The sequence below is a fragment of the Ptiloglossa arizonensis genome, chromosome 11, assembly GCF_051014685.1.
Source record: "Ptiloglossa arizonensis isolate GNS036 chromosome 11, iyPtiAriz1_principal, whole genome shotgun sequence".
NCBI lineage: Eukaryota > Metazoa > Arthropoda > Insecta > Hymenoptera > Colletidae > Ptiloglossa > Ptiloglossa arizonensis.
In genome coordinates this window covers 17332688-17348774 of record NC_135058.1, presented here as the reverse complement: position 1 = coordinate 17348774, position 16087 = coordinate 17332688, and the positions used below count along the sequence as shown (strand labels likewise).

The 16087-nt window shown below is 53.2% G+C and overlaps 1 protein-coding gene across 4 annotated transcripts in view; it reads right to left on the bottom strand.

The window, feature by feature from the left end:
- Window positions 1–1155: 1155 nt before the first annotated feature.
- Window positions 1156–16087, bottom strand: part of LOC143152787 (zwei Ig domain protein zig-8-like) — a 52945-nt gene continuing 38013 nt past the window's right edge. For 3 of the 4 annotated variants that reach the window (XM_076323277.1, XM_076323276.1, XM_076323278.1), the window contains 2 exons: window positions 6624–6751; window positions 1156–5539 (listed from right to left, as the gene is read on the bottom strand). In XM_076323277.1, the coding sequence (XP_076179392.1) occupies window positions 5084–5539; window positions 6624–6751 (584 nt within the window). In that variant the 3' untranslated portion in view covers window positions 1156–5083. The remainder of the gene's footprint in view (window positions 5540–6623; window positions 6752–16087) is intronic. The other variant, XM_076323280.1, reaches the window with a different exon arrangement.

Sequence of the window (16087 nt, the reverse complement as noted above, 5' to 3'; positions counted from 1 at the left end):
TTCTCTCGACGCACCGAAAGCTTTCTCGAGTATCTTGTTCGTAAAAAATCCAAAGACTTTGCGACGAAGACGGCGCGCCCTCCGAATCTCCGCGTTTCGATCTCCGCCGATCAAAAGTTCTCGAATCGTTCGAAACTCGTAGCTCTCTGGAAAATACCGAAACTTTTCGAACAATGTTTTCGACGAACCGAACGGCGCAACGGTCGCGTTCGTCCCTTGCGTCGATAACGCCGTAGCCCGGGTATACATAAATTCAGCGGCTCTTTCCGTTCGGTGATCGTTTCGGTCCGAAACCCAATTAAGGATCGGAATATCGAGGAACCAAGGGTATTCTCTCGCGTCGTTGAACCGAGAACAAAAACTGTATATTCGCGGAGGAACGAAAACGGAAGAATGGCGCGTGGAAGGGGGAACGGGAGCGTCCGAGTGCACGATCACGGCAACTGAAATCCAACGGAAGATCGAAGAGGGTGACCGGTTGGGCTTTCGAAGCGGTGAAACCCGCGAAAAAGTCTCGCTGTAAAACCGGGGTAATTAGCGGCAGTCGACTCGCGAATCAATTGAAACGGTTTCTTCGAAACGCGAGGTCTACGGCGATACGAAACGAGGAGAGAAAGGGCTCGAAGCGAAAGGACCGTTTCGCGCGAAACGACGCCTCGACCGAACGCAATTGCACCACTTACCACCAAAACGAAACGAATCTCGATCCTTTTCGACCAATTGTTCGCGCATCGCTCGATTCGAGATCGCCTTCCGAGCGAGATTTTCTCAATATTTCTTTTCAATGATGATACTTCGTTTCTGGACCACTCTCACCGATGACACTGTCGCGGCTCCTTTCCTCTTCTACGATCTTTCGCCGACAACGTAACGCATCCACGTTGCTTCCTCCGTCGAGCGTGACTCGCTGATTTTCGAACCTCCGAGACCAGAGAGAGCGTTAGAAGCTCGACGATGATATCGTTGATCGATAATCGAGACCACTCTGTTCGCCGTTGAATTCTCGAAGCCGTTGAAAACCTCGACGACGATCGCGTTACGAATTCTCGGTGGAATCTGGTAACGTTTTGCGACGAAAAAAGTATCGCATTCGAGAAAGACCATCGGTAACTACGCGGAAATGGAAGGTAGGAAAAATGATCGGGTCACGTTGCATGGAATTTTCGTTGTCTGTATTCTATGATAACATTTTCACCGATAAGGATGGAAATTTCGTCGCTTTTGTTACCTTATCCTCGCGAGTGATTAAAAAAGAAAAATTACCATTCGAGTTAAATATTACAATTCTCTGTTCTTTTTTTTTTAATTACTCTCGAGAATAACGTTCGCCCGGGTAAAGTTCCCGTTTAACGCAACGAATCGCTACAACGAAGACATCAGAATTGTCGCTAAAAAGTCCGAGTTCCTCGATTATTTACATTACGGTAAAAAATTTCTTAAACGGTGAAGACGCAACGACCGATCTTTGCCTCGTATCGATCTCGACTAATATCGTTAAATACCACTTACGGTTCGTGTTCAATAGCTACAAGATATCGCTCTCGTCGTTCTTCGAGTTCTATAAAAAATGCTTACAATTAACGGTATCGCGTTACGAACGAATAACCTGGAACAGAAGCGAATGCTCGCGAATTCTGCGATTCTGGCGAAAGACTCGCGTCGCGCGAACATTTTTCGTCGTACCGAGCGCGTTCGCTGCCAACCGGTCTTTTTTCCGGATTTCTTCGATAAATTTTGAACGGCCGATCGACGACATTTTCTTTTCGGTTCGTTCTCTTCGACGAGAAAATATTTCCAAAGACGATGAGCCGTCGAAGAACGGAATATCCGATTGTCTCTCTTTTTTCGACGGTACGGAAAAATATTGTATAATACTTTGGGTACGATCGTCGCGGACGATAAACGGTTCGATCGAGAGCGCACGGGGTTTTCGAATCGATCCGATGCTCCGTAACGCGAACCCTTACCAGAGTTTTCCAGACTTTTTCTTTCAAATCGTAGCCAAGTGTCGACGTTGAAAGTGAACCCGGCTCTTCGAACTTTTTCGATCGTTACAGAGCTCCGATTCTTGCGACGAGCGATCATAGGAACGCGTTGTAAATTCGAATCGTGGCGCGAAATCTCTGATATTTTTCTCCGTTTCGATCGAGATATTTGGCAGCGAACGCGTCGTCGACCGAATCCGTCGTCGAGTACGTATCCGGTTTACTTCGACCATCCGTCTTTCGCTTTTGAAATCGTATTATATTTGTCGATCGAGATAATTGGACCGTCCGTCTTCGCTCGAACTTCGTGGTCCCTCGGGTGTAACAAAAACGCGATTGCTACGTGTCGTGTAAAAGTAAAGGTAATTGCAGAAATACGCGTAACGATAGAACCGTGTCCGCGTTTCCGCGAAAGAAACACGCGTCGAAAGGAGCGCGATACGAAGGTACGGAAAATTTGTAATTTCGTCCTTTCGAACGCGAGTGCGAAACTGGATCGCCTCTTCGATTACGTAGACCGGGCGCGTTAGGATCGAGCGACAAGTTCGTTGGACGCGTTTCGGTCGGAGGTTCTTCAACGGCGGAAAGAAACGAAATAAAATTGCCCTCCGCGAAATACTGGATATCGTTTCTGCGGACGCGATAAGAGTTAACGTTCCGTTGGGAAAATATACTATACGCGAACTTGTCGCTCGATCGAACGTTTCGGGATAAATATTTTCTTACTCGAAAACGCGGGAGTGAACGGTAAAACGAGGGTACTTTGCGCCTAAAAGGGAACCGCGGAAAGAAAGTAATTACTATTTACCGTAATCACCGTGGTTGAACCGGTTCGGTAAAAAGGAGAAGAGTTAAAGGGTAATCGGTACGAAGCGTTTCTCGGTTCGTTTTCTCGATCCTCGGCCAACGGTGTTTTTCTCGAAGGTTCGAACGGTCGGTGCGCAGACGGAGCACACATTCTTGCACCGCGAACAAAGAACTCGTTGCTCCGCAAAGTCTCGTCGCGTTACCGTGATTCTCCTTACCTTTCCCGTAGCGGGTTACAAAGGACCTACCTTACCTTCGAATCGCCTCTATAAATTTCTCCGAAACGAATTCGCTAGAAGAAACGCGATTGCCGCGTGGACGAAAAAGACACTCTGTTCGCTCGATGGTTTTCCGCGCGTTAACGACGCCAAACTCTTCTTCGAACGATATTTGCGGGAACGTTTGCACCCGCGATGTCCTCTCGGTCGCGGGTTTCTCCTCTCCGCGAGCTCTCCGCGAGCTCTCCTCGTTGATTCCTCGCGTGGAAAGTTTCGCCGATCGTTCTCTGTGATATGTGCCGAGCGAAATCGAGTTCTCTTTCGCAAAGACGGTCGCGAACCGGCCTCGATTCGGATCGAGCCGCGTTCAACGATCCGACCTTTCGACGAAAGTTCGATCCGTGTACGTACGAACGGTCGTGTTCCCTTTTCTCTCGAATGCCGTTTCGATCGAAAAGATTTAGCGACGAAACGATTATTTCCCGGTGCCGCGTACTTTGGTTCTTTTTTCGTGAACCGATTGCTCGCGCGAGACGACTCGTCTCTCTGGAACGCGTTGATTCTATTTCCCAACGACGGGAACGGAATGTAACAAGTTTGCCGCGATACCGAGTCGCTTCGAAGTCGCTTATTCTCCTCGAGGCGAACGTATCGAAACGTCGTAACGATGCAAAAGTTTCGACGACGCGACGCGACGCGACGCGACGCGGAGAAGCGAGTTTATTATCGGAACGCCTCGGTGACCTTTCCCTCGACGGTATTCCGAACGTGTTTTTCATTTAATTAAATCCCGGTTCGATGGCAGCTGTCCCGTTGTAATTCGGTTACCGACTCGATCATGGAGTTACGTCAGGTTGCGCGCTCGCGACCAATCACTGGAAAAAGCTCGTTAAAAAGCTGGCCGACCAGTGGGGTGCTTTCAACGATCGAGTATCAAACGGTAATGAACGCGATTTCGTTGGTACGAAACGATTGCCGCGTTTATTTGCCGTTGATCGCTACAGGGGGGACAATATTTGCGCGGACCTCTTCTCCTCGATGTATCCGTACGATCGTACGGTGCGACGTTTCGTCGCGCTGTTGTTCGATCCCGAACCGACGATTCGGTTCGCAAAAGACTCCGGAGTTACTCGGAACCGTCGAAGCTCTTTCGGTTTTACCGGCAAAGAGCAATTCTTTTCGCAGAGTTCGAGCAACGTCCGACGTTCCGCAAAGTTTGCGTCCGAACGATCGAATCGCACGCGGATAGACGGCAAATATCACGGAGGGAGGAGTTCGGGTCGGAAATTGTCGCGAGAAAGGCGCTTTCACCGGTCGAGCGTTCGCAGCGAGTTCGGTCGCGGGCTTGGGTCGCGTTTACAGCCGCTCGTGATCGTCAAACGATCGACAGGACGAACGGGACGAAAGTAAGTAACGTCGCGGAGAGTTTGTCGCCGCTCCCGTGATGCATCGCCGCTGGGTGTTCTGCAACAAACGTAAATTTACGACGACAGGAAAGGAGATTTTTCATCGAATCGGACGTTTCTTCGGACCGTTGAATTCATTCGATCGGACGAATATTCGAGAACATCGAGAAGAAAATTGTACTCGTCCAACCGGCGGAGCGAAAGCAAAGTCGTTGCTCCGTTCGATTGTTCGCGTTCGAAGGTATCGGAAAATTGGGTTCTCTTCCGTTCCCGAGAACGACGATTCCTTGCGTTCGATCGATGCCGGGCGAACGCGTCAACGTTTCCACTTGGTTCGCGTAATTACATAAAATTACGAGGGAACAGCGTCTTCCGATATGCCGGCGTGGTACGTAAATGAAATTTCGGAAACTCCCGAAACTGCTCGCAACGCCGCGTTCGCTCGGGACGAACTCTTCCCGCGAAGTTTCTCGGTTCGTTCGCGTTGTCGCGCGAAACGGGCCAACTTGTGCGCGACCAAAGATTTCATTTCGATTATGCGACTCGCGAAACTCGTTTCCGCGGTCTCTGTACGTAGAGGATCGAGCAACGACGGAACCGATCGCGATTACATCCGCGCCTTACGTCGATTCGAGAACACCGTACACTCGGCCGTGTCCGAAAAAGGTTAAACTCGTCGATACGATGCGCCGGCGAGTTTACCCTCCGATACCGACGAATCGAACGGAGGCTGGATCGCGTCGCGAACGTCGAACAAGATTACCGGCTCGAAAGGGCGGCAAGGGCGCGTGGTCGATCGCGAGATTCGAGGGTGGTTCGTTTCGGGTGCGCGAACCAAGAACCGGAGCAATTGACCGCGCTCGCGAACGCGGAACGAGAAGCGGTTTCCCGGGGAAACGGTGTCGCGGCGAAATATAGTAGGTTCGCGAGCGGCAGTCCTGTGTTTTCCTTTACCGTTAACGATGTGAACCCGCACGCTGTTCGAATGAGTGTTGCTCGGCGAGCACGTGTAAAACCCGGAGTCTTTCTCGATCGCTTTTTGAATCAGCAAACGGCTGGATGTCACCTGCCCCTTCTCCGTCACCAGGTTGATGCCGCCCCTCGGCGAGTCGAAGTTGATCGCCTGCGGAACAAAGACAGAGAGTGGCTCGCATTACCCGGCTCTGACGTGACTAGCTACGAATAAAGGTACTTTGCGGCGGAGATGGGGACGGAGGCGGAGGCGGAGGCGGAGGCGGAGGCGAAGGCGGAGGCGGAGACGGAGACGGAAACGGAAACGAAGGTGGAGGCGGAGGCGAAGGCGGAGGCGGAGGCGGAGGCGGAGGCGGAGGCGGAGGTGGAGAGGACAAGTGGTGACGGGAAGTGTCTCTTCTAAGTGGCGAAATGCATCGCGGGACAAATCCCTCTAAAACACGTTTTCAGACTACGGCCCGTTCGAGGGAAGCTCCGGAACTCCCTCGAAAGCTACATTTCGTTGGCGTTTTTACCGAAACGGACACACCGCACGGCCGATCGATGCCAGACGCGTTAATATCCACCCCGGTACGGTACCCCGGTATCGGATCGGACCACGGTTCCTTCCTACCGCCGAAATTAGAGAGGAGAACTCGCGGCGATCCAGCCAAGAACCCTTCTTACCGGCCGAGCAGGGATAACCGCTTCAACCGGATTACGGAAGAACCGAAAGGATCGCCAATTAGCGTCCGCGAAACGGTGGTTCGGCGCAGTAGGTTGCGCAGCGCGCAACTTTCCTGGTGCGTTCGACGCACGGAAATGAAAAAAACGAATCGCGTCGCGGAGGGTTCGAATCGCTCGAAAGACCGAAGAGCCGGTAGATTCGGGCGCCGCGGTGAACGGGGCGAAAAATACGACGCTCGAAGCGGCAAAGGTAACGGGTACCCTGTCGGGGTTGTTTTGACGCGGTTCAACGTCCAAATGAAATGAAAAATTCTCGCCCGTAAGGAACGTTGTCCGTGGAAGCGTTAAAAATGCCCGGAGGTCGTAAACGCGTTTACACGGACCAACGTCCCGTTCCCGACGCAACGAGTACAGCGTCCAAGAGGATTCTCGTTCCTCGATCGCTCGATGTTTCGTTTTCGCCGATATTCGCGGGTGCCTTTTCAACGTAACTCGAGATCGAGGAAGAACCTACGTTCTTCCTCGTTTTCGAACTCGGTCGCTTCGATCCGGGGAAATGGTACGCTTACCTCCCTATTGTGGCTCCAAACGATCGAGGTAGGTGGCTCGGGAGCGTATTTCACCAAACACGTTAAGTTTATCGTGCTGTCCTTGTCGATGAAGAGATCCGGGCCTCCGGCGATCTCCGTGACCGGTTCTGCGAACGGAAAGTTTTCGTTAGTTTGTACGCGCGACGTAAAAATAGCGGCCTCGAAGGGGTAACGTTTGCTTTCGTTCGACGGTGCTCGAGTTCGATCTCGACGTTGGACGATACCGGTGCCTCGAAACGATCGAAACGCGTCTACCGCTTGTTCGGAGAAGCAGGGAGGGAAGGGTCTCCGTTTCGAGCGAGCTCGGACGGAAGCTCGCGATCGGAGCGGGTCGGATCGCTCGAACGTTTCGTCGATGATCGCGTTAGGAAAGATGGCCGAGTTCTCGAACTCGTCGGCGCAGCTTTCCCCGTTTTCGTTTCTCTGGCTGGTTCTCGTGTTTCGAGCCGGTAACGGTATCGCGAATTCGAGTCCGGAAAGCTACGCGCGGGGTTCCGGGATCCGATCCTTTTCGCGTTATCGAGGAACCGTGCCTCGATGGAGGAACGATCGATCGCCGTGCCGCGAGTCACGGTTACAACGGGAGAACGCGAACGCGAACGCGAACGCAAAGGCAAACGATCGCTGCTCGATCGTCGCGTCGACGAATTTCTCGAGCTTTGGAAATAATCGATCCCTCGGTTCGGAAAGTCCCGATTTCGTCGCTCGCGGCCGGTCGCAGGGGACGCGCCGTGTAAACGTTTACCGTACATCGTCCCGTACGAAGCAAACATTGACATTGGTAATCGTCCGGGTGGTCTCCTCGTCTCGTCGTTCCCGCGACGTTTCGCAGCGACCGTTTACCAACGCGAGGAAGGAGAAGCGCGACCGTGGGGATTCCTCGAGTTTCTCGAATTCTCTTCGCTGGGTCACGATTTCTCGACCGACTACCTTATTCCCGTCTACCTCCGTTCCATTTTCGGTGTCCCCGGTTCAAGAGGGTCGTACGTTCTCGGGCGAATACGTCCCGGATGAAAATCGAGTCGTTCTCCGGGTTCTACGACTACCGAGGGTAAAACGAATTAATCGGCGTCTGGCGCGGGTTAGGTTTTACCGTAAACCCTTCCGGTCGCGCAACGCGTAACGCGTATCGCGTATCGCGGTGCGCGAGATCCTCTTTGCCGGTGAATCGAGGAGAGCCATTTTCCTATTCCGGTATCGGTCCCTCTTTACGGGAGCCTCGGCGTTGGCTCGGTTCGCCGTTCACCGCGGAACCGCGATGGAAAACGCGAAATTCTTCCAAGCTCGATCGAAAATCGAGGAAACGACGATCCGTCGTGGATCTCCGGAGCGGACGGACCGGGAGGGTAGCTCCGCGAACCGCGCGTTGCCTCTCCCGTTGGGAAGTTCGAGCGATCGGGAAAAGAGAAGGAAGCGGATACCGGTACGCCGGGACCGACGATTCACGATGTATTATAGGTATCAGCAGCGGCTCGAGAATTCGCTCCTCGAGGTACAATCCGTAGGATCCGTCGAATCTCCTCGGCGGCTGCCTCCGAGGAGATTCGACGCCCTTCCTCCGCGGGGAGTAACCGATACGTCGAGCGCCGGGTCTTCCCATCGATGGAGCGTTTCCTCGAAAGTTGACCCCCTGCGACCGATCGCTACGTTCGCGAGAACGAACGGTTCCGAAATTTCAACGAGAGGAGATCGAAAGGTTCGCGAAACGAGAGTACGTCTCTCGAAAATCCGTAAAGTCGGGCCAATTCGGGGAATTAATATTTAACCGAGTCATCGATCACCGTCACCGATCGATCTTTCCTCGACCTTACCGCGAGTTTTCTCGCGATCGGATCACCGCTGCTAGCCGGTGGCCGCAAAAAGGAGGAAAAGAAGGATGGTAAATCGACGATTCGCCGAGAATAGAATTCTCTCGGACGTTGATACACCGAAATCCTGCGATTCGATCTATCGCTCGATTCCGTGGCTTTGGAAACGACGACTCTGGTTTTTTATTCGGACACGGAGGAAAGCGCTTCGTTTTTACTTCGGTCGATCGTATCGTTTTCCCTCCTCGCGAGGAAAAAGGGAAGAAAAGGCGGGAATTACGGGAGGCGTAATTTACGAACGAATCGGGCAAAAGTCGTCCGAGCGATTCCTCGGTTTCGACGCGATCGGTCGCGACAACACCTCGCTCGAGCGGAGAGATAAATTATTCCGGAATGCGAGTACGCAGAGGGAGAGAGGGAGAGAGGGAGAGAGAGAGAGAGATAAGCTGCTCGGGATCGATAACGAAGGTTTCGTTGCGCGAGGAGAGCGGGAAGCTCGAGCGTTCTCGTAAAGCGATTTCCATTGCGGGCGAAGATCGTGACCGGGGTTCGAAAGGACGGTAACTTGGGAGTGGGTGGTGCGGTTTCCTCGCGATCGAGGATGTTCCCCGACGGATATACGCACACACGACGCGCGGGACCAACGCGCAACCGGACCGTGCTTCGTTACCGTCGCCCGAAATCGTTCAAGGTTGGCTCTCCGCTCGTCGCCGCTCGTCGCCGCTCCCGAGACGTCGATCCAAGTTCGGATACGGAAGAGGCCACGGACGGAAACTCTCCTCGGATTCTGGGTCCGCCTCGGACGGAAACCCTCGTCGACGATCGCCAAGATCCCTCGCGTTCGATGGCTTCCGCGAGAACGTCTTCGGTCAGAGGAGGGGTATCGCGACGTCTTTGTCACGGATTTGTAAAATCGGTGGGTCCCGACGACGACGAAACAACGGGGAAAACTTTCGAAAAGTTTCGGACCGAGCCGGAACAAGAAACGATAATTCCCGAATCCCGAGTTTCGACTCTGTTTCAATCCGACGATATTTCACGCCGGAACGTTGCGAGAACGTGGAAATTTTTAATTGTAAATTTCAAGAAGAAGAAATGGAACGTCGCGAAAAATAATTAAACTCGCGCGATGAAATATACTCGGGGGAGGAAATATTGTCCGCTGGGAGATACGCGAATTCGTTTCGTTCTCCGGAAACTCGAGATCGGACGGAAGCGAATAGCGAAAGAGGCCGACCGACGAAACGACATTTTCTCGAACGTCCGTCGAGTTTTTCGCGAGTTTCGTAATCGTTGAAATTGCTCGGATCGTTTGGAACGTACGTGTCGTTTCTCGTGGCGAAACGGGCGCGAATGTTTCGCGAATCGACGTCTCGGCAACGACGAGAGAAGACGGTGTTTTCTCGTCGCGGTGTTTCGTTTGGCGCGGTCTCGTCGAGAATTACGTTCCGGTTCTGGTGTTCGCTCGCGCAACGTTGAAACGCACTTTGCCACGATAACGATCGATCGGGAATATCCGTTTACCTGGAATGCAGTCGGACGGACGTTTGTCGGTGGTTTGCCGGAGCAAGCCGTAATATGTTTTCGGGAGGGATCGATCACGGCCGAACGATAAATTTCGACGAGACACCGCGTCGTTCGACCGCGAGTACGATCCTAATGGAAGCCCCGGTAAAAGCTCGCGGTTATTTTCGACCGCGATCGACCAACGAGCCATCGAATCGTTATTCCCGGCCGCGGTGACGGAGCAGTTTTATCGTCCGCTACGATCCGGGGAAACGTTGTTTCCCGTGGCTCGGGCACCCCGACGGTGCGCTCGCCGCTCGGGACGTTACTTTCGCCGAATTCGCGATACGACGTTCTCCGTTTCGGTCGAATCGTTCGGAAAGAGGTTGGCGACCCGCCAACCTTGGAAATCGTTCGTCGTTTCGTATCGAACCAACGAAACTTTGTATCGGCCGCGGCGTTGATCCCTTCGCCGTTTGCCGCGCAACGTCTCTCGTTCTCCCTTACGAGCGAATCTCCACCTTACTGGCCGAATCTACCGGCGACGATGAGAGGATCAGCGAAACCGGATCGACCGATGCTTCTCCGGGAATTGCTCGTCCGTTGGACGCGCAACGATAATCGCCCCGTCCTTTCCGTCCTTCCCGTCCTTCCCGTGAACCGGAGGTTCGATCGATCGAATCTTCGAGCCAACGTCGGCCCAAGGTCCGCGCGGTGGAACCGATTCTCGGCCCGCGAGGACGGACCGCGCCGCTCCAGGTACTCGATACGGTAACCGATACGCCCGACCGCTTCCCGCTCGTTGAAAGCTTTTCCCGCTGCCCGGCTCGTGCCGGCCCTTTTCGAAACGCGCGAATAAAAGCCACGAAAATTTACAAAGTTCGCCACCGGGAACCACTTTGATCCCCAAAGTCGAGAATTCGTAGCCCGGTTCGGATCGTCGACGCTCTCGACTCTCTCGAGGCTCTCGAGGCTCTCGACGAGCCGCGATCAGCGGGGCGAGTTTTAACGCGCAGGGGATCTCCGTTACCTTCGGTTTTCGAAGCCTCCGTTGCCGAGAGAGCGCAACGAGGGAAACAGGGAGACCGTCGCGATCGAAGCGGAATCGAGCGCACCCTCTCCGTTTTTCGAAGACGAACGAGTTACGCGCCGCGAATCGTGGATCGGTTTTTATTCGTCGGGCGTTAAAGCGCGAACGCGTCGCCTACTTTCGAGCTGCGTTTCGACCGATCGAAATCTACTCTAGGAAAAAACAGTCGGTCCGCGAAACGGAAATTATTCCGGCGTCTATCGCGCGCGCGCGTTACGCTTCCTTCTTGAAAATCCCGAACGCTCGAACCTTTCGTTCTTTGGATTTTCGAAACTCCTGCGATAACGTCGAATCGACGCGCGTGCCGGCACTAACCGCTCCAAACTGTACAGTTTCGCGAATCGAACTATAAGCGGTATTCCGAGCGGCAATTATTCCACCGATGGAAGTTCGTCGGGTAGCCGCGGTTAGCGCTCGCTGAAAAAGGGGAAGGAGAACGCTACCGTAGGAATATCGGTGTATCGTGCATCGAGCGTGCACCCCCGGTATTTTCGCGAAAATAGCACGTTGCGCTCGAAGCACGAGAGGTAATTACAATAGCACGTCGTAACGGCGAGGTTCGAGTATTGTTATCACGATGATCCGGTCTCCCCTTCTACCTTGTAATTATTCGGCCAGTGTTGTACACGCGGCCCTATAGTCATTGAAATTGAAGCTTTTCGCATTTTCAACGGCGCCTCGTTAATCCGTCACGATGACGTCTTCGTGGCGCGTATTAGCGATAAATTGCGCAGGCCCGGGGCCGATTTAATCGAGAAACGAGATTCCCCGAGGCGAACCACCCTCTTGGGGAAGTGGAAACCGACTCGCCGAACGATTCCCCTCGAACTAACGGCTTTCCGCGTTTACGCGGGCCAAGCTGGGACCGATGGTCGAGCGCGGCTGCCCTCTCTTGCTGCCCTCGAGCGTTTCCGAGAAACGGAACTTTTTTCAACCGAGTCTCGCTACCTTCGAAACAACGACCGATCGAGAATTCGAGGACTTTTCCTCGAAACGAGTGCTTCGCGAGAGAAAATCGATTCCCCCTTTTCGACTCGTTTCCGTTGAAGTGCCATCGTCCTCTTTCCGGTTTGTACCGCGAATTACGAAACACTCGGTAGATTTCTTCGCGTTTGCGCGCGTCGCGAACAAGCGAGGTAACGTATCGCGGAAACGTTGGCCACGGTCTCCGGAGTTGAACGTAGCGGTATTAAATCGGACCGAAAACGACTATCGGTCGAGTTCACTCGCGACCCATTCTCGTTACGTTCGCTTCTAAGCCCCTTAAAGAACGGGACGTTCTTTGGTAATGGCACGAGCTTTTAACGGCCGAGAACCAACTATCGAGATTTTCGTAATCGTTACATACGTTCCCCTTGTTTCTAAAGCGACGCAATGTAGCGGCAAAATTTCGTTCCGCTTCCAGCGGAGTATAATCGTCTCCTTATCCTTATCGCTTACTTCGGTGCAAAATTGCTTCGCAAATATTCGCCGCCGCTTTAAAAGCTCGTCTACGAACGAGGTTCGTTCAAAGGAGCCGATGAACACGTATCGAGTAAAATAAAAACTCCTCCCCGATGTTTCGAATATTCGAGATATCGAGACGACCCGTTTACGATGGGATACCTCGCGCGGAGATCCTTCGATCGCCTCGGCGTCTACGATAGCGTCGTTAAGGCGGTATCACCGATAACTTCGTCGCGGCAGAGTCGGGAGAAAAAAGAAAACTCCTCTTCGTCTTTCGATTCCTCTCGATCGCTCGTTCACCTTCGCGTCTCGCGAACCAAATCTCTCGTTACCGTTGCGATACGATGGGCTAGCAGTTGAAACGTTCGAAGGTTTCGAGTCGAACCGGTCGCAACGATCGTGGTCGCGTTTCGGGCCCTTTCGAAACGAACGACTCGAGAAGAAATCGACGAAACGGTTCGGCCTCGAGCGTAAAAATCGAGCACCCTCTACGTTAGCGGAGAACGTTACCCTTGCGTCTCTTCTTTTCGCGGACGAGAAACGGCACGGTCGCGTACGCGACGGTTGGAAAATTGATTCACGGGGAAAACAGGAAATTGGTTTCCCGTTGGGAACGAACGTCGAACGGCAAAGGTGCCCGCAGAGACGTCGAATTTGAATTTACCGCAGAGTTCGACGCGAGCTGGTGGCCGACGATACCGTTGATGACTCGTACGAGCCGGCCAATGAAAATCGTTTCGTCGAATTCCGTGCCGGGAGAAGTCCTTTTACGGGACGAGTCGCATCGCGTTCGACGTACTCGCGTATGAATCGATATTTCTAACGGTATTCCATCTCGAAACGGATTTCGCCGCGTTTTGAATCCGTCGAACGTTTAGACTCTCGCGAAACGAAAGGATCTTTTCATCGATCGTTCTTTCGACTCTACGAACGCGCAAAGTTCAGCAACGGGACGAACGAACGAACGAACGAACGAACGAACGAACGTATCTCGACGTTACCGCGCGTTCCACTGAATCGCGGACGGAACGAAACGCGCGCACGGTCTCCGCTTCGAACGAGCAACGATCGTTGTCTTCGAAGTAGCCGACCGAAGCGAAACGAATTCGCAATTCGGTTAGGTCCGCTCGTTTTCTTGGAATCTTGGTGAATCAGCGAGGCAGAGAACGGGTACGCGAAAATCGGGGAGGCTCGCTCGATAAAGCGAGGCGGAGCTTCGAAAGCGCGGAGAGAGGCAAATTACCGGCAGAAAGTAATTCGTTCGAGGAGACGGTGTTACCGTCGTTCGGTTGGACGGTGCCGGTACCGTTCACGGTAAATAATTTCCTGCGGTTGTCTCGAGCTTCGAGCGATTTGGCCGTACCAATTGCGACGCGAGGGACCCTCGCGAAGGGTTTACTGTAAAAGTAAACGGCGATCGTTTCGGGCGATCGTAGATTCTCCCCCTCGAGGAGCTCGCAAAAAGAAGAGAAACACCAACGATAAAATGGAACGCGTTCGATAGGACGTGTACCGCGTTTTTCTCGAGAGCCCCTTGAATCCTTCCTCGGCAAATATTTAGCGAGGTATTGCTCGGCCACGGTATCGGTACGCGTCCTACGGGCGACGGACAATTTTCAGGGACTCTCGGTGACGAATCGGCCGCGAACATCGACCGAGGAGAATACAGGAGGACGAGCGCGAGAACGAACGCGTTCTTCGATGTTCGAGGAATTCATTTTATTCCTGTAACGGAACTCCGAGGTTAAAATGTTCGAATAGCCCTTTTTGCCCGCATTAACGGAAACGAAGTTCCTTTTATGGAATTAAAAGCGGGAACCGAGGAACGAGGAGAAAAAGTCGAGGCAAATGTCGTCGTGACTCGATTCCGCGAATTCAATTTCGCGGGAAAGCGGAACGAGCCGGGGCTCGAAATCGGACGCGAAAACTACTTCCGTGATTATATACTTTCGATTTTTACCCCGCTCTTCCCTTTTCCTTTCGATCTCGTGGAGTTTTACCCTTCCAGCCGACGCGAGCTACGATAACGACGCATAAACAGCAACGGACCGTCGCGCAACGACCGAGACACCGTACCGTACAAACCGACCCTCCCGATAGAGATTGAACGTTCGAGCGTCCGCTCCGCGTTAAAGGTCGAACAGTTTCGGAGTTTCGCTCGCGCGGTTCCTTTTCGAAGCGCGAAACCGCGAAACCGCGAAACCGCGAAACCGCGAAACGGAAATATTTACCGAATCGAAAGGGGGAAAGTATTGGAACCGCGAAATATACGTAAGCGATGCAACGCGAGAAATACGAAATAACGGGAGCGAGGCGGTGTACGAGGGTGTACGGTGTACGGTGCACGGTATACCGTATACCGGGGTATACGAGACGAATGTACCTTATCGACGCCAGAAAGGAATTGAAATACTAGACGTTGAACCGGATTCGGCCAATTTGCGAGACGTACGATTTATCTACGGGAACGAGTATTGTATTTTCGCGCCCGTGGAAACGGATAACAGATTCGAAGAAAACATCGAGCGCGCCACGAACGTTCGACTTTTGCGCAGTCGGCGTGGATTTCGGGAGAGAGACGAGTACGGGGAACGAGTATTAGAAACGAGGAAGAGTACGGTTCGCGTCGTCGGTAAGACTCAATTTCGTGGATATCGGGTGCCACGAACGCCGCCGAGAGTCGAACGATTGTTTTTCCATTGGTTCCAGGGTTGTTCCTTTATTGGACGCCGCGAAAGAAACTGGAAGCCGGCGTCGATTCGACGCGAACGAACGATTCGTCGAACACCTTTTCGGTTCTTCGCGAATACGCTCTTCGATAGAGCTCGGCTCGGCGTTTCGTTGGCTACGAGTACGCGCGTGTTTGCGCGAAACGCGAAACGCGAAACGCGAAACGCGAAAAGCTGGGAGAACCGAGGGAGCGTTCGTCCGCTCTTTCTTCGACCTCAGCGTTCGCTCGTTCCTTTTTCAACGAAGCTGTCCGCTCCGATGCTAACGAAGACCGCATCTTGGCCCTCCCGTTTACCTCTTTACGAGATACGTACTTTGGCTCTGCGTTTCGAAAAGTACGCGAGATAGACGGGGCGTCCAACGTACATTGGCCAAGGTTGCGCGAGATCGTATCGCCGAAGAATTTCCACCGTTTCGAATTAGTCTGCGAACACGGTTCCCCATCGTCGACGGATACCAATCGTCTTTGCGAAGACGCTCGGTGCGGGCAACAGCTCTTTTCCCCCTTCCTCCCGACTTCGTTTTCGAAACATCGCTCCGTAGTTATCGGCGAATCGCTCGAACGAGCGTACCGCGCCAGAGTTTACGAAAAACGCTGGATAGGAGTCGGTCGATCGTCGAACGATCGGTGCGTTCGTTTCGATCGAGAGGAGCAGCGATCCGTCGAGGTCCGTCGCCGTAATCGGGCCCCGGAGCCACTCGGTAACGCTCAAACACGCCGGAAGGGAGGGAAGAGAATTCGAGCGATTCCTTCGAGCCGTACGCGAAGCCGGATATCCCGAACTTGGATCCCGCGTTCGAGGGAAGAGGAAGAACCTGCCGGAGTCGGCTTTCGAAGGATAACGACGTCAACGATCGGACAG